General features: G+C 44.4%; 2 protein-coding genes across 3 annotated transcripts in view; both read right to left on the reverse strand.

Moving 5' to 3' along the window:
• Positions 1-8,366, reverse strand: part of ACRBP (acrosin binding protein) — a 31,285-nt gene extending 22,919 nt beyond the window's left edge. Inside the window, exon 1 of the mRNA XM_071814559.1 lies at positions 8,306-8,366. The gene's annotated coding sequence lies outside the window, so the exon portion shown is untranslated. The remainder of the gene's footprint in view (positions 1-8,305) is intronic.
• On the reverse strand, positions 7,606-22,864 carry ING4 (inhibitor of growth family member 4). Of its 2 annotated transcripts, none has more exons than XM_065858399.2 (8): positions 22,696-22,864; positions 10,940-11,011; positions 10,319-10,485; positions 10,010-10,124; positions 9,591-9,699; positions 9,137-9,284; positions 8,685-8,746; positions 7,606-8,479 (listed from the first exon to the last, which is right to left on the reverse strand). In XM_065858399.2, exons 1-8 carry the CDS (start codon positions 22,847-22,849, stop codon positions 8,440-8,442), a joined length of 867 nt encoding a protein of 288 aa, XP_065714471.2. In that variant the 5' UTR covers positions 22,850-22,864; the 3' UTR covers positions 7,606-8,439. The 2 variants fall into 2 exon arrangements, with proteins under 2 accessions (XP_065714471.2, XP_065714479.1); XM_065858407.2 differs by lacking the exon at positions 22,696-22,864 and adding an exon at positions 22,441-22,459.
• Positions 22,865-25,039: the final 2,175 nt, after the last annotated feature.

Consider the following 25,039-nt stretch of genomic DNA (forward strand, 5'->3'; position numbering starts at 1 on the left):
TGTGCACGCTGTAGATCATTATTATTCTTATGTGGTCATACAATAATAGTAATTATAATAATGATGATAATAATAACGATAATGATATCTTCAAATGCTATCTGAACCTGTATTTTATAATGTTGTCGGAGTGCTAAAGAATTTGGATAAACCCCGTTTCTAGTTGGTTTCTTAGCTAAACTGTTCTGGCTAGAATTAAGTCTGGAGCTTGTTGCCTGCCTAAATTGACTTTTGGGATGCCTCTGTGACAGGCACCTACAACCCTCTGCTCATTGCACATCTGATCTCCCCTCCCTACAGCCCTGTGCTGGCCCTGTTTGTGTGCACAGCACAGGCCCTACCAGTGACCATAAAGTCACAAACAGAGTTCTGCTTGTGACTTTATGTTCAGAGCCAGAGTTCAGCCGCCTGCCCACAAATCAAACATCCTGGTGGGGGAATCTCAAGGAGAGGGAGAAGATGGGACCAGTGTTAGTTTGAAAGCTGCTACTCCAGTGCCTATGGGACATGGATTTAGATGTCCCTCAGTGCTGCATCTGGGGGATGCAGAGCTGCATCTCAGCAGCATGGCTGAGCTGCCTGGCACTGTGGGAGGAGTGGACAGCCCAGCCAAGAAGCCATCAGAGCCATTGTACAGCAGTCAAGTAAAAGTTCTCTTCCAGGTCAGCTCTAGATCTTCCATGAAGCGAAAGCTACTTCCAGAGCTCAACATTGAACACCTTCATCCTGGTAGCTATGGCTCTCTGGGAAAAGCCCTGTGGGTACCAGCCCACCCACAGGAGGGATGAAATCTCCATTTCCACAGAAAAAAGCATTAGAGAGTGTGCTGATTTAAACCAAAATGATATGAATTGCTGACTTTAATCGTAGGTTAAATAATCTTCATTCTGCTGTTGTGCTTTATTTTGGTAGGTTTACTGTCACTGGCTGAGAGCTATGCGAATATGCTGATAAATATAGACTTTACATTGAAATTGGCACTCATTTAAACTTGGTGGATATGATAATCTATTCACATTTATATAAGCACTGTGCAGTTATAAGATGCATTAGTTCACATACTTAATTTACATTTTGTTAGGAAATAGTCAATGAAGCACTTTTTTACTTGTCATTTAGAAAATGGAATACTTAATTGATTGCAAAAACAGCATTTAAAAATGGATCATTGAATTAATAATACAACCTAAAATGGAGTGAATTCATAAAAGCATGTTTGAATGAACTGCTCTTGTCATTTTAGCAGGCTGGTTTAGCACAAGAACAACCTGAACTGACCACAAAGGTAGCCCTAATGCAAGCAGGAGCTTGAACTACAGAGCTCCAGAGAGGTCTCTTCCCACCTGCATCTTTCTGTGGTAACTAAATGAGTTCTTCCAACGATCAGATCATTCAGGCTTTTGAAACAAGGAAATCTCATGATCTGACACTTTTTTCTTGCTTGTTGTTGATGTGTAAAAAAATAATGCTGGTCTTTTCTCCTCCAAGCCTGGTTTTCAGTTTTGAACGAATTATTCCTTCAATGGCAGTGACCCAAACCACTGAAATTAAATTGTACACATGCAAAACCAGACTGAAGTGGGCAACTTGCTGAGTATTTTTTCACACCGGGCTTTAGGAGCTTAGGTTTGCCTGTTCTTAAGACTTCAGCAAAAATGTCTTTTCTAAACGAAGACTTAAATTTCTTTTCTGTATTCAGAAGAATAAACATAAATTAGCATAAATGAATCAGGATGTCTGACTATTTTTATAAATGAAAAGCATTTTATTTGATAAAACCAGTTATGTTTCTTCTGACACTGTAACTACTCAGCAAGGGAGTTGGAGAAGCTTCCTTCAGTTGTCTTTGTGAAGAAAGACAGAACATGTTGTTCCCTTCTGTTGGTCTTTAACTCTTTAAATGCTGCAGCCTTCCTTTGCTTACTGCCGCTGCTTTAGAGCAGCAACGGATTGCACGCTCCCCAGACGTTGCCACTCAGCTTGTCAGTGTCTCCACAGTTTGTTCTCCTGGTTCAGTTAGTGGGGAAAAAGTAGAGCCATGGTTGATTATACAAAGGACAATGGCTCAGAAACTGTCAAACCAGACAGGTCTACTTTGTGCAGGGCCCTTGGTCTAAGCTCGCTCAGAAATTTGAATAATCACGGTATGTGAAATGATCTACTGATGACCACTGGTACACGACTGCTGTGCCTTGCCCTGCACCAAGAGAAATGAAACCTCAGCACTCCTGGCATCAGTTCACACAAGACTGTTCACTGTAGCTGCATTGTGGTTTGGGCTCAGTCGCCTCAATGTCCTGCTGTGCCTTGGCTGAAACAATTGTATGAGGTTTAACAAGGCCAAGTGCCAGGTCCTGCACTTGGGTGACAACAACTGCAGGCAGCGCTACAGGCTTGGGGAAGAGTGGCTGGAAAGCTGGTTGGCAGCAAAGGATCTGGGGGTGTTGATCAACAGCCAGCTGAACATGAGCCAGCCGTGTGCCCAGGTGGCCAAAAACACCAACAGCATCCTGGCTTGTACCAGGAATAGTGTGGCCAGCAGGACTAGGGAGGTGATTGTCCCACTGTACTTGGTGCTGGTGAGGTTGCACCTTGAATCCTGTGTTCAGTTTTGGGCCCCTCACTGCAGGAAAGACACTGAGGTGCTGGGGAGAGTGCAGAGGAGGGTGAGGAAGCTGGTGAGGTGCCTGGAGCACAAGTCTGATGAGGAGCGGCTGAGGGAACTGGGGTTGTTTAGCCTGGAGAAAAGGAGGCTGAGGGGAGACCTTATCAATCTCTACAACTACCTGAAAGGAGGCTGTAGCATGGAGGGTGTTGGTCTCTTCACCCAAGTAACAAGCAATAGGATGAGAGGTAGTGGCCTCAAGTTGCACCAGGAGAGGTTTAGATTGGATATTAGGAAGAATTTCTCCATTGAGAGGGTTGTCAGGCATTGGAACAGGCTGCCCAGGGAAGCGGTTGAGTCACAATCCCCAGAGGTGTAGATGAGGTTCTTGGTGACATGGTTTAGTGCCAGTGTTAGATTAATGATTGGACTTGATGATCTTGAGGGTTTTTCCAACCAACATGATTCTATGATTCTATTCCATGATTCTATGATTCTATTCCATGATTCACTTAGCCATGTGAATTACAAGGCACCCTTTGTCTCCCTTCTTTCTGGCACTTGGAGGAAGTGCCATTTCTCTGTAGATGTCAGAGGGGAGCAATCCTGCTGTCATCTGTAACTACCACTTCCCAGACATATCTATCTGCATATCCACAATGAGAAACAACCTAGGAAGACCTGGTCATCTTTTTTTTTTTTTTTTTTTTTTCAGCCAGTATAAGCAAATTACCTCTTGGGAATGTTTTTCTTCTCCCCTGCCAACTTGATATTTCTGGAGTGATTTGGCCAGCATTTGATTCAAGCCTTAAGATGGTCAGCAACATCACCTGTCACCTGTTGCCACACAATTGCTACTTCTTATTCTAGCTTGCTCCGCTACAGAGCGTCTTGCTAGTCAGCACATACTAGGTAGGTTTAGGATTCAGGACCAACAGCATCCCTGCTTTGAAGGGGAAACTGGACTACATGAGTCCCAGCGGTACCTTCCAATCAATGTTTCCAGTTCTAAGAGATATACATATGTACATGCAGTAACTGTCTCATAAGAATCATCCCTGACAATCTAAGTGAATACCACCAAAACACACTCCACGATCAAGCCTCAAATAGCCTCCTTAAGCACAGAAGTCTTACATAAATCCTTCAGCAGACAGGAACGTACTACCCAGCACACAGCTCTGAGTGTATAGTTAGGAAAATAATACCTTAGGAGGACTTAATTAAAGGCTGAACGTTGCTGAGCTGCGGGGCTCGTCTAATCGCTTGCAGATCCCGAGGGATGGGAGCTTCCTGAGTGCATCTGCTCACTGGGAAGTGGAACACTTTGCTGACCAGCCTCAGCAACCACACTTGCCCAGCTACCTAGGAGTGATGTCCACAGCTGGGACAATCACACCTGGACAAGGTGCAATTTCGCCAGCTCCATTTTAGTAAGTGTTTATGTTGCACTGACAGCAGTTAGAGGAATTCTGCAAGCTGGTCAGTTCTTTAAAGGTGTTCATGATTGCTTTAGCTTAGTGTATCTGCTCTAAAAGCACTTCACTTTTAGGTGAAACAAACTTTTCAGATGCCATTACCACTACGGCAATATAGGTAACTATTAACAGTGATCTTAAAAATGGCTTGATTTTTTTTTTTTTTTTTTTTTTTTTTGACTGACCTTTTTTGCCACTTCCAGTCAAACTGTGTTTACTTTTTGACCTGGATTTATTGCTTGTTTTAAAGAGAAGCAATTTACCTATCTGCTATTTCAGTATTTCACATCTGGACCACTATGGCAGCCTTCTTGACATCATTAGACCTGGCTCTTTTTCAGCCTTTTAGGCTTTCTCTAGCAGTCCAGTGACTGACAGAGAGTAAATCACAGATGACTTCAGGTGGCTTTCACAGGATGACAAACACCATTTACTGAAGACTGCTGATCAAAAAAGCATTCACCCCAATAGATGCTATTTAAAATCCTCCTTACTGTTTGCCTAGGAAATACATCATCCACATATGACACCAGCACCAACACAGAATAAATATTTACAGAACACTTCCCCCTCCTCTCATTACAAACAATTCTGCTGTCTGCAGTTGGTAATGGACACGTGCCACGTTCAATTATATCAAAAACAAAAGGCATTCTAAAAAAAGCTGCTTATGTTTCTAGCCTTGGCACTTACAGGCTTTGTTCCCACTGGCTTCATTTTTGTACTTTGTAATTTCTAGCTTGTACTGATTCTTTTATTTCCCCCATTTGGTGATTAAATATCACACAGTTACTGCCCTTATTCCCTCTCTTCCAAGGTCAGTTTTTAGTTTCCTTTCAGTGCATTTATACTTGTAAGTCATTTAAAAATTCCCAATTTGATCCATATTTTGGTCTAAATTCCACCTTCCTGTAAGTCAGAGGATTCCCCCAGCTACAGCAAATGTCCCCTGAACGCTCCACACCATTGGCTGAAGCAGCCCTTTGCTGGATCGACGCAGGATGCCATGGCAGGGTAGTAGGCAAGTGGAGCTTCCCGCCTAGCACTCCATGACATTTTCCCGCACCGAATCAGAACCCGGCCTAGGCTTTTCTCATGTGTTTTGCATTAAATGTCATCAGAATGCTCCAATTGTTGGTGTCCCAAAATGCACAGTGGTAACCCTGCACCCAAGCTATAGTCCAAAACCAGGAGTGTTCTGGTCTACCTTAACCCTCTCATCGTCCTGCGCTGACTTCAGAAGACTGGAGATGTGTGTTTCCCAAGCTTTGTTACAGAGCCACCACTGCAAACACCTCTCCAGCCAACAGTTCGTAGACAGTTTGCTGCCGTTACAATCCAGTGTCTCATCCCATCAAAACCAAATCACCTACAGGAGTGTTTGTGTCCTTTGTCACCCTTGCACTTTGCCCAAAGTCCATTTTCAAGTTCAGACCACACCCTCCCTTTGTTCTGTTAGTTGAACACCAAACTGATAGCTAGACAAACCCCAGCTGAAGAAACTTTTTTTTCTTCTGCCACAGCTTTCCTACGCACTGAACTTGGACAAGCTCAAGAGGTGGGCCCAAGCAAACCCCATGAGGTTCAACAAGGCCAAGTGCAAGGTCCTGCACCTGGGTTGGGGCAACCCCTGGTATCAATACAGGCTGCGGGATGAAGGGATTGAGAGCAGCCCTGCAGAGAAGGACGTGAGGGTACTGGTGGATGAAAGATTTGACACGAACCAGCAATGTGCACCTGCAGCCCAGAAGGCCAATTGTATCCTGGGCTGCATCAAAAGCAGCATGGCCAGCAGGTCGAGGGAGGTGATTCTGCCCCTCTGCTCTGGTGAGACCCCACCTGGCGTCCTGCATCCAGCTCTGGAGCCCCAGGTACAGAAAAGACATGGACCTGTTGGAGAGGGGCAGGAGGAGACCACAAAAATCAGAGTGATGGAGCACCTCTGCTATGAGGACAGGCTGAGAGAGCTGGGGTTGTTCAGCCTGGAGAAAAGAAGGCCGCAGAGAGAACTTACTGTGGCCTTTCAGTACTTAAAAGGGGCTGATAAGAAAGATGTGGACAGACTTTAGCAGGGCCTGTTGTAATAGGACAAGGGGTAATGGTTTTAAACTAATAGAGGGGAGATACAGGCTAGACATGAGAAGAAATTTTTTACAATGAGGGTGGCGAACCACTGGCACAAGTTGCCCAGAGAGGTGGTAGATGCCCCATCCCTGGAGACATCCAAGACCACATTGAACGGGGCTCTGAGCAACCTGATCTAGTTGAAGATGTCCCTGCTCATTGCAGGGGGCTGGACTAGATGACCTCTGAAGGTCCCTACCAACCCAAACTCTATGACTCTACGCCACAGCATCTCCTGTTACGAAGACTGTACCACACACAAAACTGACATCTTCCAGGATTTACTTCCTTATGTTTAACAAAGGAAGCCCCAGGAAAATGGTTTAAGACAATCTGGGGACTGAGATCCAAACTGTGGCAGTGGTACCACAAACCATATGAACCACAGTCTGGGTAAGAACTTGCCTCTATTTTTTTTTTTTTCTGTGCAAAATGGGAACTTGAGCATCCCTTCTGGAAGCAAAAGCGAAGACTGAATCAATGCTAACTCCCTTGAACAGAAGCCTAAACACCAGTTTCTGAGCTGATGGCTTTGACAGGGTCCCTGTACAATTAAAAGGTGGGAGTAGCACCGCTTGCCACCTACACAGTCCTCTGAATCATTTTAATAATGAACCCTGTAAAAAGCTTCGGCTTCATGAGTACAAGAACAAAAACACTCCACTGATCCTCACAGAAGTTACGTACGCAAGGAAAACATTCACACGCTTCAGGTGAAAAGCTTAAACCCTCCAAAATAGCAGAGACAAGCAGGAAGAAGAGTCTCAAGCTCATCAATCTCTAGGCTATGCCAATGGAACAGATAAAGGGGAGCTTCAGTACAGATCATCTCCTCAGTTACCTGCAGACACTACAAAGACAGACAACAATTGTTTTGGAGCCTAACACATTATCTTAGTAACAGCAGCTGGCGTTTCTGTAAACTAGGTGATCAGAGGTGAAAGTGAGCCACTGCGGAGCAATTTCTCACGATACCTGGAACACCTATCCACAGTCTTGGTTTGTCCTGACAGCTTATTTTCTCAGCTGTGCTGCCAAACAGCCACGGTGAGGGCTGGCCTTCTATAACCTCCACCTCTGCTCATTTGAGAGAAGACAACTGATGAAGGAAATGATCCAACAAAAAGATAAATGAATGTCCACCCTCTTGTGGTGTACAACTGAAGGGGCAGGTATTTTTCACAGCCACTAGAAAGCTTAGTAACTGTTTGCAAGTATATTAGGTATATTTTCAGGCCTGACTTGGGCAAAATGTCACTTATTAATGCTGTTCAGGACTGTTGCATGAAAAGCTGTATCACATTAATCATTTAGAATAAAAGCAGAGCAGAGAAAGACTGACTAAAGAGACCAATTGCCACAGTTTACTTTGGAGGTGACAGAGAGGTGAATGAAATATTTGTTTCAATGAACTTTATTTCATTTTGTATTATACAAGTGGGATCTGAATCCCCAAACTTCCCATCATAGACATAATGGAGAAGCTCCACCGCACAAAAGGAAGGGAGAATTTTTGGAGCCAGAAGACAGGCTAGATCTAGCCATTTCTCCCGTGTGGTCAGAAATTCTTCCTCCTTCACACAATGTGCTTCCCAGACCAGCAGGATTATCCCAGGAATAAGAGAGACAAAGCTAGCTCTAAACACTCCTCTCTCCTTCTCTTCCTCCTCTCCCCAACAAAAGAGGCTGCTCAATACCAGTAGTGGAATGGTTAAAGATAGGGAGTATATTAGGTTTTCAGTCTCTCAACCAACCCACTAGATTAAGAAGTGGCCTGGTTACTCCCTCTCTCCTGAAAAAGATCCAGAAAAATCAAAGACCTAAAATGCCAACGACTTACCTCCTTTCCTTCCCCCATCCCATAGCCTTATCCTCTCAGCAGAGAGTAGGCAATGAACTCTGAGGAGGCTGAAGGAAAGCCAAGGAAAATCAGGCGCTACCTGAATCCCTGGGAATCTGGTGGCTACCCTGGTGCCCTCATTCACTCCCTTTGAGGTTCAGAGACCTGTTTGGAATAGTACACAGAGAGGACCTCCCTTAGGGATTCGGAAGCAACCAGGGATACAGAACACACAGGAACCGCTGTGAGGGTACACACCATTCCAGGGATGGCCCAAACCACAAACAGGGCAAGACTCCCCCCAGCCAAGGCCCCAAGGGCTGGGGGAGCTGGGACGAGGCCCTGGCAGGGGGAAGAGAGCTCCTGCAGCAGTACTGAGGGCTCACGGGATTTTACTTCTTCTTCCTCTCCTGGGAACAGCGAGGGCAGAACCTGGTAGAAAGGGAAGCAAAAAGCCAGCATTTACAGCATGATATGAACCTTGAACATACAGTCCCAAAAGATGTATTCCAGGGTCCTGGACAAAGCTTTAATTCAAGTTTTCCTTATAAAGAGGTATTCTAACTGTGTCCCTCTGCCACCCAGAACCTCCCCTTTCTAAAGACCAATGGCCCATCCAGGTTGCTTGTTCACTCACCATTTTCCTCTTGGTTTTGTTGTCAGACCCACACAGGCAAAATGAAACCATTCAATGGAACACTGTTGGGATGGAGAGCAGCTGGTTAAAAGGGCAGTTTTCTTTGAAACCACTGCTTCCCAACATTTGATCACAAACTCCTAAATCCATAGCAGTGATCAAGGAATGAAGATTCACACCCAGCCTATACATTGTTCACAAGGAGAACGCCCCTCCTCCCTTGCTAAGTGTGGGGGCAAGAAAACAACATGTTGTTTTAAGGAAAACCCTGAAGAAAGATGCACTTTATCAGGCCCTAGGCAAGCCACCCTTCTTCGCTTCCAAACTATGGGAAGTAAGCCCTCTTCTCATCCCTGCTTGCTGTACCAGGCCCCACCCAGCAGGACAAGACCCTCCACGCAAGACTCTCCCCATTCCCTTCTCTCTCACTTCAATCAAGTGCAGGTTCTTACATCTGGGTTGTCACAGCCAATCATCTCCCCATAGGAGACCTGGTGGCAGAGGCAGTAAGTAGGCTCATTGGGATCCACAGGCATGTCCAATACATCTGAAGGGTGCACATTTCCAAAGGTGACTGAAGGCATCCCATACTCGGTGCTACTGCAGGACAGGAATAAAGTGGGTCAGCAAATAACTGGCTTTGAGTCCCTTCATGTCTCCCGAGACAGCGCCTTTGTTTGCTAGAGGCAGCCACTTCCCTTTTTTTAAGCACATACACCCAAGTCCACTGAAGTGACCCGCTTTCCCCTTCCCACCCCTGAAAGAATTAAAAGGTCTCCTTCCCCTTGCTTCCCAAGAAGGGCCACGGGACACACTGTCCGGTCTGGGTGGGGATCAGATCCTTCCCAGGGAAGTCTGGCTAGGCATTCCTTGGTCTGACTTCCCACAAATCTCATAAACACTTACGTGCGGACAAGCTTCAGTTTCTTTTGGGCAGTTTTTGGTGCCTCCTCATCAGAGTTCTTCCCTTTAGACCGAGCACGGGCAGCTTTCTTCTCTTTTTGGGCTCGGCCCTCTGGTAAGAAGAGAAAAAGGTGTTGCATCTGCCACCCCATCTAAATAGACACCTGACAGTAACAACCCCTCCAGCACTAAAATACTCTGGAGTGTATATTGGCTTTGGGCCATACACCCCATCTAAACTTTATCTAGCAGCCTTGAACATGCTCACACAAGAGGGGCCCAGGTCACCACCATCTTTTTACCTGTCCTTCAGATTCCAGCGTAACAGTCTGTACCACTCCAGTGCCTGCCTTCATCCCCACCACTTCCATAGTCACTTGGCTGCTTCCTGTATCAATCTGCAGCCCAGTGGTGGTACTCACTCTTCTTGCCCTTGCTGGAAGAACTGTCATAGTCACTCGACTCTATCTGCTTCTCCTTCAGGTCTGCTTCGAAGCGAGCAAGGTCTGTGTCCAGCCGCCGGATGTGCTTATCAACCTGCAAAGACGATAGCAATCAGGAGTTACCACAAAACAGAGCCCAAAAGGCCAAAGAGGAGAGGACACGGGGCTTGTACTAAGAGCTGAGAATCAAGTCTGGGTAGGGTCTAAAAAGGGACATCAGGGCCTTCCAGGCTTGGTGGCTTTAGTACAGTTTTTCATATGATAAGCACCAGAAATTTCCCTTCATACCATCTCGTAGGTCTGCATAGCCAGCTGAACCTTGTCGTCCCCAAACTCCTTGCATTTCCCATAGGCCTCCTGAATTTGCTTGAGAAGCCCCAGTTTTTCCTCCGAAGACAAAGTCCGTGCATTGCTGATATACTCCGTGGCCAACTTATCAATCTCTGACTTGAGGTCTGAAACAAGTTCAGCATTAAATACATAAATACACATACATAGTCACACACTACAGGGCCCTCCATCAAGAGGCTGAAGGATCAGAGCAGCTGTACACTCCCTCCCCTGCCCTGAGATCTCCACGATAAAGGCAAAGGAAAGGCTGGTCAAGCTGCGTATGAGACAAGCTGTCTTGTCAATGAAAGCATCTCTAATCAGAGCCATTTTGTTTGGAAGAGACCTTTAAAATCATAAAGTCCAACGATAACCTAACACTGTCATTAAACCATGTCCCTGAGAACCTCATCTACGTGTCTTCTAAACACCTCCAGGGATGGTGACTCAACCACTTCCCTGGGCAGCCTGTTCCAATGCCTGACAACCCTTCCAGTGAAGAAATTTTTCCTAATATCCAATCTAAACCTCCCCAGGCACAATGTGAGGCCATTTCCTCTTGTCCTATCCTAACCTTACCTTCTGTCCTCTGATCCAGATCTCGCATGAGCTGGAAGTTTCTCTGTAATTCAAATGGCAGGTTCTCAATACCTGCAGGGAAAGGAAGATACATGGAGAAGTCAGGTTCCTGTGATGCCAACAAAGGAACAAAGCTAACTCGACTGATAACAACACACACACCAGTCTAAACCACTTTCCTGGTGCACATTGGTGTGCTTCTATTTGTTGTCAACTCCAAAGGAGACAGACTATAAAAATGTTATGTACTTAATCCAGAAGCACAGTTCTATAATGCGTACTAGTTCACAGAAAACTGCTGCCATGCAGAAAGGCCTACATTAAGAAAGCAAAAAATGAAAATTTTAGTGAAGTCAGTCATTATAATACAACGCATCCATCCAAGAACTCCATTCAGTAATGAAAAAAACTAGTACAACAGCTGGTAAATAATGCCATTTAGTTATTTCTATGCAAGGATGTCAAAATTAAAGTTGACAAAATGCTAATTTGCTGAAAAACTAGTCCATTTTAATGCATCCATTTTATATATAGGGGACAGGGAACGGCAGTCCTAACCCTTCTCAGATGTTCCTTGTTGTGCCTTTTGAACTGTAATCTCAGTGTGGTCTGTCCAACATCTGGAAGGATGCTACACATTGTGAATAATAAATGTTTGTAGGGCTCTGATGAGCAATGTGAAGTTGATAGTCAATTAATTTTCAATGCACTGTGCTACTCACCCCTCAGGCATCACCAGATGCTCTACTGACAAAGCTGACAAAAAGAATTCTCATTTTTCCATGCTTGTCTAATCAAATTGAGATCTAGTGTTATGACATTTACCTGAAGTCCAAGCTTGATCGTTGTCACCTTTATATCTTATATATATTTTTTTTTTTTTCCAATTTTTTTTTAAAAAGGTATGGGAAAAAAGCTCTTCAGAGACACAACACAAGCATGTCTGCTTCCTGAAACCACTCTCCAACCCGTGGAGAGTATAAATGAAGGTGCGTCCACCCATTACCAAAACTGTCTAATACATCAGTGCCAACAGCTGTCTCACATGTTTCTAGAGTAGAGACATTTCCCTGAAAAGCGATCAGCCGTCAGGGAAGGTCTGTATGTAAGAGGCAGGTTTTAACAAGTATTACACATGTGCCATAAAATTAATTCCTATAAGAGGTGAAAAAAACTGTGGGCCTCATTGTGCTCAGACGCTGTTCCTTTAACTTATTTTTTCACACAAACAGAATATAGTAAGTTACTTACAGAATCCCTGTAAGTAACCAAGCTATTGCTTCGATTTCTCTTGCCACTTGTAATTTAAATATCTGAGAAATGCTCAGATGGTAGGTGTCCTTAAGTATCCAGATACATAATCACACAGCACATTCACATTGCCCCCCTGCATGCAAGAACAGCTAAGAGCGTAAAAATCAAATTCTCAAAACATTACTAAGCAGCAAAATTAAGGCCGTCTGCACAGTCCTAAACTCAATACTTCCATGTTTGTCCAGCATGAGAGACTTCATACAAGGTTCAAACAGCCCACTACCAAATTACACCCCTATGGCTCAAAAAAGCATCTCATAAGACAACGGGGACACAATGTTGAAAATTATCACTGCCTACAATGGGAGTTTATGGCAGGAATGAAATCCAGCTTAGGAATCTCAAATTCATATATTTTTCCTTCCTGCCATCCCCAGCCTTTTCAATTCCAAACCTTTCAATTTGTACAGCAAATGAAACATGGCCATACTGCAGCACACTACTTTTCATTCCTCTTCGAAGCACCCCCTGCAGAAGACAAGACAGGCATCCTCTAGAGGAAAAGAGTATTTGTTCTTGCACTGCACACAATATGTTGAATTTATACTGAGTTTATCAATCCTGGAAGATCGCAACTTCTAAATTCTTGACTTTGTAGTTTTAAAAAAAGATAAATACAATTTCTTTTTATCTTCTAAAATGGAAAGTCAGTAAAAGCACAAATTCCACCAGGTACAGCCAGTTTTCCCTCAGCAGGTCTAGAAATGTTTTAGATAGTACAAGCACCTGAGCTAGCACAAAAACCAGCAGGATGCAATTCTCTGGGCAGAAGGACCCCACACAAGGTTATGACTGCTTTTCACAGTGGTGTTCTAGCAGCAGGAGAAACTTGGTTTGCTTCTGCCATAGAACCTGGAAGTGACTGTGCTCTAGTTTTTACAGCCATTACTGTAAAAATCTGTCATCCCCCCATCACTAACACCAGCACATACCCTCCTCTGGAATGCCTCTGCCTCTGTGTGTCTGGTCTCATCTTTTCAGCCTGGGACATCTGTCCCCCTAGAACTCTCTCTTCTCATGGCCCCTTCTTGTTGCCAGCCCCCACAGCCAGGCTGGGGGCTCCCCTGTGTCCCTGCCACCTCCGCAGGGCTGCCTGCCCAGGCAGAGCGAGAGAGACTTTGTCGAGCCCTGGCTCTGGCTGGGCAGACACCCAGCACAGACAGAATCAGCAGGGCATTTTACCAGCCAAGCAGGAGCAATGGTCTTCCAGGGGCTCATTAGCTGGGCAGGTTTCCACGGGGACTGATGAGACAAACCCCTGTCACTTGAACTCCTTCCCTGCTAAAACCAGGAAAACGATTCCCTAAGACCCCAGCAAAATGTTTCACTCTGCTGATCTATTGTTGGACCAATATTCTGTAATTGGTTCATCAATAAACTGAGAGAAAACTAAACAAGTGACAGTATACAGTGACTTTATAATCAGAACTGTTTTTAAGATGCTCTATTTATTTGACTAAAAGTGGAAAGAAGCTGAGTACACCATTACAAATTATTATCACAGTATCACAGTATGTTTGGGATTGGAAGGGACCTCAAAAGATCATCTAGTCCAATCCCCCTGCTGGAGCAGGAACGCCTAGGTGAGGTCGCACAGGAAGGTGTCCAGGCGGGCTTTGAATGTCTCCAGGGAAGGAGACTCCACAACCTCCCTGGGCAGCCTGTTCCAGTGCTCTGTTACCCTCACTGAGAAGAAGTTCTTTCTCAAATTTAAGTGGAACCTCTTGTGTTCCAGCTTGATCCCATTGCCCCTTGTCCTATCATTGTTTGCCACTGAGAAGAGCCTGACTCCATCCTCATGGCACTCACCCTTTATATATTTATAAACATTAATAAGGTCACCCCTCAGTCTCCTCTTCTCCAAACTAAAGAGCCCCAGCTCCCTCAGCCTTTCTTCATAAGGGAGATGCTCCACTCCCTTAATCATCTTTGTTGCCCTACGCTGGACCCTCTCCAGCAGTTCCCTGTCCTTCTTGAACTGAGGGGCCCAGAACTGGACACAATATTCCAGATGGGGTCTCACCAGGGCGGAGTAGAGGGGAAGGAGGACCTCTCTCGATCTACTGACCACCCCACTTGTAATACACCCAAGGATGCCATTAGCCTTCCTGGCCACAAGGGCACAGTGCTGGCTCATGGTCATCCTTCTGTCCACCAGGAGCCCCAGGTCCCTTTCCCCTACACTGCTCTCTAATAGGTCATGCCCCAACCTATACTGGAACTTGGGATTGTTCCTGCCCAGATGCAGGACTCTACACTTTCCCTTGTTAAATTCCATCAGGATATCCCCCGCCCAACTCTCCAGCCTGTCCAGGTCCCGCTGGATGGCAGCACAGCCTTCTGGCGTGTCAGCCACTCCTCCCAGCTTAGTGTCATCAGCAAACTTGCCGATAGTACACTCAATTCCCTCGTCTAAATCATTAATGAATATATTGAATAATATTGGCCCCAGTACTGACCCCTGAGGCACTCCACTAGATACTGGCCTCCAACTGGACTCCGCACCATTGACCACCACTCTCTGTCTTCTCTCTTTAAGCCAGTTTGCAACCCACCTCACTACTCTATTGTCTAGACCACACCTCCTCAATTTAGCTGTGAGGATGCTGTGAGGGACTGTGTCAAAGGCTTTACTGAAGTCAAGGTAGACCACATCCACCGCTCTGCCATCATCCATCCACCTTGTTACATTCTCATAAAAGGCTATGAGGTTGGTCAAGCATGACTTACCCTTGGTAAAACCATGCTGACTGCCCCTAATGACCCTCTTATCCCTGATGTGCCTTGAGATGACACCAAGGATAAGCTGTTCCATTACTTTCCCAGGGACAGAGGTGAGGCTGACCGGTCTATAATTACCCGGGTCCTCCTTCTTGCCCTTTTTAAAGACTGGAGTGATATTTGCTTTCCTCCAATCCTCGGGCACCTCTCCCGTTTCCCAAGACTTGGCAAAAATGATGGATAGCTTGGCAAAAGCAAAGAGCATAACAAGGTAAAGCTGCAGTCAGGAAAGTTTTAACTGAGCAACAAACTATTTGCATGGTATATAGTTTAATCTAACTATGTGGAAGTTTTCTACTATCTGTAGTTTAACTCAAAAACTCTCATCTACTCTTAAAAAAAAGTAAGATTTAAGTTTCCATTTCCTCATTCCTACTAACACACCACAACTTTCCCTCAGCCTTTCTAAAAACGTTCATGTTATTTATGTAATTTCATTTCCTCCTGAATTCTGTAATTTCATTTCCTCCTGAATTTCTCCTTTTTCTTTTACTATTCCTTCTTCACATGGTGAGATGCACCTAAACTTTTCATGACTACATATTAATACTACATATTGTAAAACGCCCAAATAATTCTTAGATTTTGAAATGGATCATAATAAAGAAAAAACGCCCCACAGACATCCTTGATCACTAGAGGACAGTGAAGGGCAGGCACTCTGTCCCAGACAGGCAACAATCTGACAGTAAAATAGAAAAGTGAGGGTCTCTTTCAGCATAAATGGCAGAGCAATGAAAGGAAGAGGAGGATGGTGAAGACGTACAGTGAAGAAAGTGCTAGCAAGGCCAGTAACTTGGCCCAAAGCCTGGGCTGGCACTAATGCAACCAAGTTCACGTGCACAGACCCACACCGAGCCAGGTGCAGCCCCACCGCACCCCACTTACTACTGTCACTGTGTGATCACCCCGTACAGCACTGGCACAGGTCTCTCATCGAGTTTTTCCCACCCCTTCCTCTTCTTACCTTGTTTTCATTTCTTATCAGAAGTTAAAAGTCTCTCCACCTACCTTAGTCTTTCCTCAATTCTTATCCCTTCACTACCCCATGGTTCTTTCATCTCTTTTATTCTCCTCTTTCCTTGTCACTCCTACCCCCATTCATTCTGCAGCCTGCCATAACCACGCCGTCTTGTCCCTGAAGAACCACTCACTCTCACTCTCCAAAAGTCAGAATCCATCACCACCCTCCTTCCCCTCCAGTTATTATTATTATTTTATTTATTTTTAGAAACACATGTGGGGTGTCAAGTGTAGGCAACTGATATTTAAACTTCAGCTACTCAACTCAGATCTTAACTGTGACATAAACACACAGAAAGCAAACCTACACAACCTGATAACTGTCACTATGCTTCATTATCCCACAGCATGTCTTTTAACTGTGCCGAACAATGGGTTTGTACTGTGACAATGTCCAAATTCCTAAAAAGAAATCCATCGCACCAAGCACTACACAAATACATGGTGCCTTTCCCGAGACATCCATTCACCCACTACATTCAGATGCATGTTTAAATTTATTAAAAAATGTGAAAATACATTTTGAAACATAACCACAGTTGCTTTATTGAAAAGTACAGATTTCAGCAAACACTTTCAACACCACATTGCTGAAGGTAATTTAAAAAGTCCTGCTTGTGCCAGGGACTCCCACAATGAGAGAGTAAGTTCTTTGCCCCCCAAGACAGGAAATTGGCTGGGATCTTGCAAAGGAAACACGTAGGACTTTTCAGTACTCCGCAATTCTCAAGATTCTGTACCATTAAGTATACTGCAAAAAAAAATAGCTTACAGCAATCTTCAGGAGCTTCCTTGTTTCTCCAATAGGGGGAAGAATGCCTTTTATATCCCTCCATCCCTCCTTATAGAGGGTATAACTCTTTTAAACTGCTGCTTCTACTCTGTCCTGTGTTCTCAGTTAATTATTTACCTTCCTATGCAGTTTACTGAAATCGGTGCATGAGCATAATATATACCTTTCTCTCTATTCATAGATGGCTCAGCCTTACTGCAATATATGCATCCTAACCTGTAACATTATCCTCACAATGGCTCTGTAAGGGATAATTCTACTTATATTTTTACAAACGGGGTACTCAGGTGTATGGTAGATTGACTTAGCCACAGGCACCCAGGAATTCTATGATCAAGACATATACCCCAAACTCCAGGCCAGTGCACTGCACACGAGTCCACCAAGGTGCATCTACATCAAGTACTATCCAAAGAAACAGGTATCAGTCAGCAACAGCAATCAATGCAACAGCAACAGAAACCTCATAGTCACCCAAAGAGTGGACCCTTTCTCCAGGAGGGAGGGGCTCTTTTTGCCATTTTTTTATTACATTGGTTCAATGCTACAGCACTCATAGCCAAGACAGTAAGCAATGTTTTTAAGTCTCAGAGAAGGGATCTTCATTGCTGTGTTAAAGATCAACCTTGACTTCAGAAGCTTGGAGGACTTGGAAGGTTGACATGTCAAATGAGACTCGCAACAGCCCAGGCATTTCAGCCTATTCCAGATCTCCAAAGGCAGGGACTACCACCAAAGTATCTACAGGGCTGTTTGTCAAAATAGTCACATCAGATTTACTGTTAGGTAAGTGCAGAAATGCATAGGAAATGCAGTATGCTTTATCTTGTAAAGCCATCTTGTATCAGCTCTTAAATAACAGTCAACAACAAATTCTAAATAAACTGGTCATTAACAATAATAAAAGTATTAGCTTAATGTAGGCTGTGCCAGTAGCTTTCACACAGAAACAAATGATGCCTATGAATCACCAAATCCTCTCCCCTGCATGAGATCTTTTGTAATTTTCCACAGATCACATGTGCTGCATCACAGATGCAACTAATCCAATGTCTCAGTAAGGTGAAAGGCATCTTTCACTACACCAAAACTGTGTTGAATATAGAAATAATTTATTGAGGGATTTGCATATCTGAAGTATGATATGAGAAACTTTAGAGGTAAGAAGAGGAAGGTATGCCTACATGCTACATTCGGGAGGGGATAAGAGTAATGATGGTAGGTAAAGCGAGATATAAAAGAACTGCTGGGGAATTTGGAAAGCAGACAGGGAGTAACAGGACTGGAAAGGAATCAAAGGCTAGCCTACAGCAAATGCTGACATCACACCCATGCCATCTAAGAGTATTCAGATAACAGTACTCATACCTTCATTTGATGAAGCTATTCAGAGGAATTCAGACAGATGTAGCTATTCTCATAGAATAAACCTATTTTACTGGGTCAGCTAATGTTATCAAGGAATGAAAGGACATTCCCATGCCAGCTGTAGGAGAAAGACGACGACTTCCAAAAGGGTGTGTGCTGCTTCTGTTGCTCTGTGCTTATGCTGGCATAATTTTTCTAGCATTGACAAGCCCTGAACTGGTCCAACACTATGTGCCTATTGGCACATGCGAACAGAAGGAGCAAAAGAAACTCAATGCCTCCCTTACCAGTATAAAAAAGGGGAAAAAACAAAAAAATAAGACTACACAGTACCATGTTAACTTAGCAGCCGAGCCCTACTCATCTAAGACTGCTGTTTCCATCATCCTCTTCACTGAGGCAGACGTGTCCTAGTGTCTGCTCCTGGTGGCCTCCAAAACAACTGAATGAATATCGAGTAGCCATGTGAGTAGCAGTGATTCAAAGTTTTGGTTTATTATCTTTGCTCAATACAGAGTCACACATACATGACCCAAATCTCAATCTGAAAATTGCCTCAGTAATCAGCTTTTCAAGGCATTCATTATTGTGACAATAGAATGCTTTTTCACAACATTGCTGCAGAGTAGCCCACTTCCCTTAACAATAAAATGGAAGTCAAGAGATTTACTGAGGCAAAGAGATTAAAGCCAAGAAGGCCAGCTAATTACAAACACACCTCTTAAAACGTCTAAAAATACTACATAGCCACACTTCTCAGAATTATCTGTTCAAAGCAGACTTCATTTGCAGCTATGAGCATTCTGCACATCTGCTCCTCTGACTACAAATTTTCACTCACAATTTGAGGGAGGCACAATCTATGCAAGGAGAACCTGTAAAAAGCATGGCCCCCAAAATAAACACAAACCTCAAACTTGCTTTGTCAGAGTGGTATTTAACTGCCTCAAACATGAGGCTGCCTTTTCTCTTCCTACAATCTTCACTGAATTCATTATATACCTTCCTTTCTTCAAAGATTTAAAGAGGTCCTACAAACGACTACCCTCTTTCATCACACACTCCTCATTCATTCCCTGAGCAGAACCAGCCAGTAAACCATGGGAAAGAGAAACTCTTTGGGAGGAAAAAAAATCACCTGAAACCCATGTCTACATTAGCACTATAATACTAAAAAAACTCAGTTTCAAAAAATAAATGTAAATATTAGACATTTTAAAAAGAGCTGAGCAAAGATTATGTCTTGTATCGATTTTCAGAAAGTTCTGGAGCAGTAGTGAACTAATTTAAAATTGAACTGTTTTTAAAATACTGAAATAATGTAAAGAAGAAAATGGGCAAGGAATGAGGGGAAAGCTGAATGCTGTCAGGTAGGTATGAAAAGAAATGGAACAGCTGATCTGAAATAATCTCAAAGAATTAAACAAGGATGAAAATATAGATTAAGTGTTAAACCAGACTTGCCTGACTGGGCCTTTTTTGGTAAGAATACACATTTCATTAGTGAAAATAATTTTCGAAGTTATTAAAATATAACTTGCATTAAATACTCGACGTAGCATCAGAAATCATCTTGCATAACAAGCTAGAATATGAAAAAACAACAACAACCCGAGATATGCAAAAAGTACTTTAAATGGCTACGTAAGAATTTAGAATGCATTACAAACAACTATCAGCAGTAGCTGCACCACTCATGCAAATCACATAGGAAGCAGCTTTTGATCCGACAAAAGGAAAGTTAGTCACTGGAAAGCCAGATACAGACAGGAGGAACAGGAATGGAAGGAGCTGGGATAGCAAGAGACAGCCCAACTGCAAACAGATACTTTCCATTAAGTCTTATGCAGAGTAACACATTTAGGAATGAAAAATGTAAGTGACAGATAAAGGATACTGGACCACATTTCTAAGAAACAGAAACACTGTGTCATACCAATAACATGGTAGGTAGTTACCTGAACGTGAGCTCCAAGCTGAAACACAATGGCATACCCAACAGAACGATAACCTGCCTTTAGTTAGTACCATGAAGAAGAGTGGGTACTAAAGGACTCCGTGCATTTTCAAAGAATCAGAAGTTCAAGAAGGGTCTTAAAAGACTAGAATAGGCTTAGAGAAGAACAATACAGCTAATTAGAAAACTGAAAAATATGTTATCGCAGGCAATTTTTTTTGTTGTTGTTAAGTTACCAGAAAGAAGGTTAAGGTTTAATCAATTACAATCTACACTAGCAAGAAACTTTTAATAAGAGGACACTTCAACATGACAGGCAAATGGCACTAGAGGTGCAATGACTAAATACAGGAACTGTGAAAATTAACTACTGACAAATATCACAAAACTATGATAGGAAAACCTACCAGCAAGCTAACTAACTGAAGACTGAGATGGATGCTCTCTGACTGGAAGCATTAAAATTCACATGATGTGCATTTCTGAAAGAAACTCTAGATTAAGCACAACAACTCTCTTACAGTTAGTTAGCAAAGGGGAGCAATGTTGCATATCCTACACAGGACACCAGACAAAATTGAAAAAGGCCTTACAAGCACTAAGAATATGCAAAAAAGACTGAACTATTGCACTCAAGATTGCTTTGCTCTCCCTAACATCTTGGTAGACAGATTTTTTTAAAGTACTTTTCAGTTGTGCACATTACTATTTTTTTAAAAACAAAACATCTCAAAAATGACAGTCTACACCCCCATATTAATATTAGCTTTCAACAAGACAAGATTCTCTACTCCAGTTGCAGGACCACGCATCTCAGCTGACAGAGAAAATAAGAATTTATAATTTTCTCTGCAATCTTGTACTAGAGAGGAACAGAGGAATCTCCAGGGAGTTCCTTGATTTTAGCTGAAAGTTATAATGAAATCTACAAGCATTTAGATTTGTTGGGAGCACTTTCAAACCACCGTGCCTTTCCACCACTTCCTTTCTCTCCAACATGGTATCTGCCATACCTCTCCATGCTCAGTGCTGCATCTTTCTCATCTCTGCCTGCCACCTACAAATGCCAGTCTTTCACTCCTTTATCTTCATACTGCAGCTCTTACTTAAATACGCTCGTGCTTTCCCAGTAGGAGAACCCTGCATCCTTCCCACATACTTATTCCTTGTCTGTCTGCTTCTTTCTCTTCTTCTCTGGCCCATGTCCTCCCAACTCCTGGCCACCTTTGCTGCAGAGCCTCAGTCAACTGCAACCCTCCACACTTGAGTGAGAAGAGCAAAAGAACATCTTTGCTCAGCAATCCTTGCTCCTCATTAACAATCTGCCTCCTCATCCAACTCTTCCTCCTGGCTTTTGCATCCTCCTTCCTCACAGCTCCTAGATCAATATACTTGTCTGTTCACTTCCAGCTTCTCTTCAACCTTTCACAGCAAAGCATCACTATCGTTCTTGGACTTTCTTAATTTAATTAAAAAGGCATTTCCTAATGACAAAAGGAGCACTGCGGACACAAGGAATGAGACCTTTTGTCTCTATATTGACAATTAACTCTGTGCTAAAGGAAACTTAGAGTAGCAAACTTCTGAAGAACCAAGCTCCAGTGTTTCCAAGCATATGCAAACAGATGTCAGGAGATTCACCTTGGCCAGGTACAGCAAAGTAAAAGATACACTTTCAGTTTTACCATGCTTTACACACACCACCTCATCAACACAGTCCCCCTTTCTAGTACTGACACCAGATCAGAAGGAAAACGTGACAACAGCGTTCATCAAAGAGCAGGTTACCAAATCTTAACCATTAGTACATTCCTTCAAAAACAACTCCTTTGATTAGTCTACTGACTATTTTAGGAACATGGGGGAGAAAAAAACCCAAACATAAAGTCTTATCCCCAAATGTCTGAGTTTGACAAAGTTATAAGCACCTTAAAGCAGCATGATATCACAGGACAGCTCACGTTACCAGCTCCATTAGTATTTACAGAGCTCCTCTTTGACAGGCAAAGCAAAACTACACTTTTAAAGTGACAGCAAAGGAAGCTTTCGAAACCACATCCCTACAGGTACAAAAGTTATCTTTGGCTTGGTGTTTCCCCCAGAAAAGCCACTGACAGCCAAGCCGCCGCTCCCGAAAGGTGCCTGAAGCGGCACCGGGCTCCTTGCTGCGGGCTCGGCGCGGCAGGCTTAGACGGTCGCGGCGGGGCCGAGACCCCGCGGTCAGCTCAGCCGGGCCCTGCCTCACAGCGGAGGGGCAGCCCGTACCGTTCCTAAGCGGTCTCAAGATGCCTCTACGTGTCCGAAGCGCTCCCCGCCCCGCCCCAGGGCCCTCACTGCCGGGCCGGGGACAGCCGGGCGATGCTGCCGCCCAGGAGGCTGGGGGCAGGCCGCGGGCGCCCCGGGGACCGGTCAGCCCTTGGGCAGAGCTCGGCCCCCGTGGGGCCCGGCCCCGCCCCGCGGTCCCTCCGTGCCAGGACGGCCCCAGCCGCGGCCCTCGGCCCCGCCCCCGGCAGCGCTTACTATCTAGGTAATGCTCCAGGTACATCCCCGCCGCCATCTTGGGCCCCGCACTCACGGGCGCTTCCGCCGGGAGCCGGCGCCCACCCGCTACACCGGAAACAACGCTGCCCGGCGGCGGAAGCCGCTTCCGCCCGCCTTCCGCTGTCGTCGCCATTTTGGGCTCTGCAGGGCTGCCCCGTTCCCGTAGGCGCTAAAAGGCGGCAGACGAGGCTCCGCCGGGCGTGCCGGAGGGACGGGGCTTCGCTGCTGGTTGTGGAGAGAAGGAGGCTCAGGGAGCGGCGGCGCTGGAGCCCGAGGCTGCCTTGATCCGTCTCCTCTAGGGTAAATAGCTGCTGCCCTATCTCTGCGCCAAAAGAAATGGGCTGGTGCCTTTGGGGGCTACATAGGTATCTCCTGGCTTCAGATAAGATTGAAGAGCCTGGCTGGGCACTCCTGCTGGATAACCGGAGTGAGGAAGTGTTGTGAGGTTGTCACAGTGCTGTGGCTTTCCAGTCAGTGTGTAACTCGCCTGTGATGAATGGCTGCTGCCCTATTACAGACAGAGACTGTCTCTTCTGCAAAATCATTGTAGTACAGACTTAACATACCTAACACACCAAGAAACCAATGACATTAAGTTAAAATTGGGACCACGCTTTTCTTTCTCCATCTCACCAGACCCACTTTCATGACCACGCACCACAAGTCGTTTCTAGGCGAGAGATCTGGCTGCGGAGCTCAGGAACCTTGTTCTGGCCTGTCCTTCGCTCGCCATTGCACATGAGGTGCTGTGGTACTGTGCTAGGTCAAGAGGGCAAGGTCACATATGCGATTACAAAGGAACTTAGATAATCTTATTTCTTGTGGTCCCTAAGAGTCTCCAATGCTCAGGATTGTTGTTTCAAGAGGTGAGCGTTAATTTAGCATCCTCCACTGTTTAGGAGGCACTGGGTTTGTTTGGCAGATGTTCTGTTTCATCTGCCTTTCTCCTGCCCACTTTTTTCCTGACTCAGTCATTGCTCAGGACTGCCTGTTGCTAGCTTCTGGCTATGAAAAATGACCAAACTTGTTGCTTTTCTTTCCTCCCAAAGATCTTCCAAAGCACCATGCCTTTATTTATATGGATATAATGGGATTAAGTCTTCCAGAAGCCTACAAAGCAAGACTGAGAGGCTGTTATAAAATGAATTGCAGCTGTTTGAACTATCAACCATCTTACTGTTACACTATTGTTAGAGATCCACTGTGTTCTGAAGATGCAGTGTTTTCTAGTCCTATAGTCACTTAAGTTATTCATGACATTTTTAATTATTCAAAACATTTCCTATTCTTTTCAGTTCCCATGTGAAGCAGCTGGCTTCAGTTAGCTGAATGTTATTGCTAAGCCTCACTTTGGTTTTAAAGTACTTCAAAATTCTTGTATAAATTGCCCCACACTCCTCATTAAGAAGGAAGTGGCTATTAAAAAAAAAATCTCCCTATACCCTATCACAGTGCTAAACCAGAATCCCCCAAATGCATCCTGCTTGGAGATACCAGGCTGAATGGAGCTAATGTTAAGAAGCAGGTGTTCTTAGACATCACCAGTTTGGTTAAGAGACCACCTGGGAATCCCATCTTGTCATCCAAGCCAAGGCTGGAGAGATGTGAAAATACTAGACCACTAAAATGGAAATATTAATACAAGCTCCCTCTGGCCTTTTTGCCACTGTTGATACAAAAGACAAGGAAATAGACACTTGCCTAAAATCTAAATGGTAAACCTCAGTAAAGTGTACAAATGTATCTTTAACTTCATTAACTGCCACCATGAAGCTGGAAAACAAAAGAGAGGGGCAGTTTTGCCTGCCTGTGTGGTCTCATGGCAGTAGAAACTCTTCCAATCCAGCAGAAGCTAGTTTCCAAGCTCTGAATCTAGAAAAGTTTGCTGTCTAATTTTGCTTTCTTTAGAAAGCTGAGGCACTGAGGTTCATGGAGAAGTGCATTGTTTAGGATTCCAGAAGCACCCTCACCTGCAGATGGAGTGTTATCACAATAGTTATTTGGTGAGAGGCATGATATTTTTTAGAGTAAACACTTCTGCAAGTGAAAGTTCTAGCATGGACACTGATGACTGTACAGGAAGATGCTTCCCCAACTAGAACATGATTATTTACGTCTACCCCCCACGCAGCCTCCTAAATTGACAAGCAGGTAACTATTGTATGCCAAACCCAGTGGTTATCACACACCACCCCCCACCCCAGAGCTTCCTACTTCAATGACATCCTGGTAAACCAGTAAATACCTCCTGGTTAGATGAAGGACCCAAGTGATGAACAAGTGTACTGCCCAGGCCTACACAAAGCGAAGCTAAACAGCCTGC

The sequence above is a fragment of the Patagioenas fasciata genome, chromosome 1 (assembly GCF_037038585.1).
Source record: "Patagioenas fasciata isolate bPatFas1 chromosome 1, bPatFas1.hap1, whole genome shotgun sequence".
NCBI classification, from domain to species: domain Eukaryota; kingdom Metazoa; phylum Chordata; class Aves; order Columbiformes; family Columbidae; genus Patagioenas; species Patagioenas fasciata.